The sequence below is a fragment of the Camellia sinensis genome, chromosome 4 (genome assembly GCF_055761805.1).
Source record: "Camellia sinensis isolate YWXY chromosome 4, ASM5576180v1, whole genome shotgun sequence".
Taxonomy (NCBI): domain Eukaryota; kingdom Viridiplantae; phylum Streptophyta; class Magnoliopsida; order Ericales; family Theaceae; genus Camellia; species Camellia sinensis.
The window spans coordinates 141,687,623-141,690,222 of NC_138964.1; the positions used below are offsets into that span (position 1 = coordinate 141,687,623).

General features: G+C 37.5%; 1 protein-coding gene across 1 annotated transcript; it reads left to right on the plus strand.

Moving 5' to 3' along the window:
• Positions 1-826: 826 nt before the first annotated feature.
• LOC145824091 (cytochrome P450 736A117-like) lies at positions 827-1,552 on the plus strand. The gene is made up of 2 exons (XM_082923682.1): positions 827-841; positions 941-1,552. Exons 1-2 carry the CDS (start codon positions 827-829, stop codon positions 1,550-1,552), a joined length of 627 nt encoding a protein of 208 aa, XP_082779808.1.
• The last annotated feature ends 1,048 nt before the right edge of the window (positions 1,553-2,600 follow it).

Here is a 2,600-nt window from a genome sequence, read left to right on the forward strand (position 1 = left end):
TGGTCGGCCTACCCATATTGGTGGCCTCCCAGATGAGTACAACACAATGGTGGTATGAAAAGCTAGAAATTGTGGCTCAAAAGTGAGAAAAACTAGCTTTCTATAAGAAAAACTGACTTTTGGAGAGAGAAAAAAAAACTGGTTTCCAAGGGGAAAAGGTGGCCTCCCACCATACTACCACCATCTTAGCAATGAAAATAGGGTCCCTACCAAAAATGGGCCAAGACGGATGCAAAACGAAGGTTCGGGGGCCAAAACACGCAGTCTGGGGCCCCGAAAACAGGCTGTTAGGCACCGGAAGTGGCGTATGACCACGAAGGTGGTCTCCTGAGCCACAGTGTCCCTCTAAAGGGAGGAAATAAGGGATGTGCCAAAAACCAGAGCAAACCGAAGTAGTTAAGCGGTCCCGAACCAAGGCACACGGCCGACGGCTCCGAAAATCGGAAACTGGGCTCCAAACGGGAAAAATGGCCTACGACCATGAAGCGTAGCCTACGGCCACTGAGAGATGGTCTATGAGACCTCTCCCTCCCTTCGGGAAGAGAAAACAAAGAAAATAGGACCCGATTTGCAAACTGAGGCAAAGCACAAAAGAGCCCCGAAGTCTGGAGGCAAGGCTCGCAGCCGAGACTCCGCAACCTCAGAACGAGCACAATATGCAACATCATCGAGCGCTCAATTGGTGACGTCTGAGTCTTAAGGTCGGTCAAAAATGGGGTGTCTACATTTTGCATCAAAAATTCTTGTTGAAAATACAATAAGTACTATTAGGCGAAGATTTTTTTGTCTCTTACTAACCTAATCATATAGTCGCCACTATTGCAATATGAAATTCCTCATTGTTAGGTAATACTGTGATATAGCATCACCAAATTTTCTTGTTTAAAAAGCCAAAACCAAATGAATTATTTGACAATTGCTAAATTTGTATGTGTTGTAGGATATATTTGCCACTGGAACTGATACTACATACTCTGCTTTAGAGTGGGTGTTGGCAGAGCTCTTGAAACACCCAAAAGTCTTGAAGGAACTCCAGAACGAAGTGCGACGAATAGGCAACGGCAAGCAATACATAACTGAAAATGACTTGGAGAAAATTCACTACCTAAAAGCCGTGATCAAAGAGACTATGCGCCTACATCCTTCTGTTCCATTGCTAGTTCCTCGAAGATCAACCCGAGATGTCAAGTTAATGGGGTATGACATTGCAGCTGGCACACAAGTAATTACAAGTGCTTGGGCGATTGGGAGAGACCCATTGTCATGGGATGAGCCAGAGGAATTCAGGCCCGAGAGGTTCTTGAATACTTCAATAGATTTCAAAGGGCATGACTTCGAGCTAATTCCATTTGGTGTTGGGAGAAGGGATTGTCCTGGAATTCAATTTGCCATGGCAGTGGATGAGCTTGCATTGGAAAATCTTGTTTACAAGTTTGATTTTGCTGTCCCTAATGGAGCAAAAGGAGAGGATTTGGACATGAGTAAAGCTATTGGTTTGAAAGTCCACAAGAGGTCTCCTATATTGGCTGTTGTGACTCCTTGTTCCTTCTAGTCTCCACCTAATCCTTAAAAAAAAGAAAAAATTATTATTATTATTATATGTTGGTGTAGTATGTGCTATTCACACACTATCAAAGTTTGTAAGAAAAACATAAGTTTTGATTGGTTTAAAATAATGTGCTAATTTTGTAGTTGAAAATAAATAAATAATTAAGCAAAAGATAAATATTGGACATGAAGTTACCAAATTTTATGTGGTTTGACGAATTCTGCCTACATTAATAAATCTTTCGTTTTGTCCATTATACTTAATTATGTATTTAACAAATAGGCTTTTCTAATTCTATTGGCATAGTTCAATGTTGAATATGAGTGTGTTGTGGGTTGATATGCTTATTTTTGTTACCTTTAGGGGTCTCTAAATGCTTTGCGGCAAAATACCCGATATTATTCAACTTGACCGCTTGAGTGTCCAACTCGTCCCAACTTATAAAAGATGATTTAAGCTTTTAAACAAAAGTTTGTAAATGGAGTCCGCCCATAAATCCGATCCGCATGAATAAGTTTAATGTTTAGTTTGATTTTTTTTTTGTTCTCTTATTTATAGTTTTTATTTATTTATTTATTTTTTCTTTCGACTTGTAGCATTGTATGTTACTTGATTGTTTTTTTTGATTATATGAGATGTAAAAAAGGTAAAAAAAAAAACAAAAAAACAAAATACTTGAATTATGTTAGAAAGTAAACAAGAAAAATAATTAATGAAAATATTAAAAATATGAATGAAAAATGTGTAGAACGTAATAATACAAGTGTAATGAAAAAATTTATAGTCCGGTTCGGTTTGATTTTGGCTTGTAAAATTTAGATTTATGGGTGAGACGTGGTTTTAGTTTTTGAAATAGGTCTGACCCTTAGTGTACCTCGTATAAATTTTTTTATTTTTTCAGCTGAAATTTCATTTTGCATTTCAGTTTAACAATTAAAACTCATTTTTGAGCAAGTATAGTTTTCCATTTTACACTCATTTTTGAGAACCAGCAACGCATGAAATATGTGGTCTATCTAAGTTTTTATGCCTTTCATCTTTTTATTTGTTG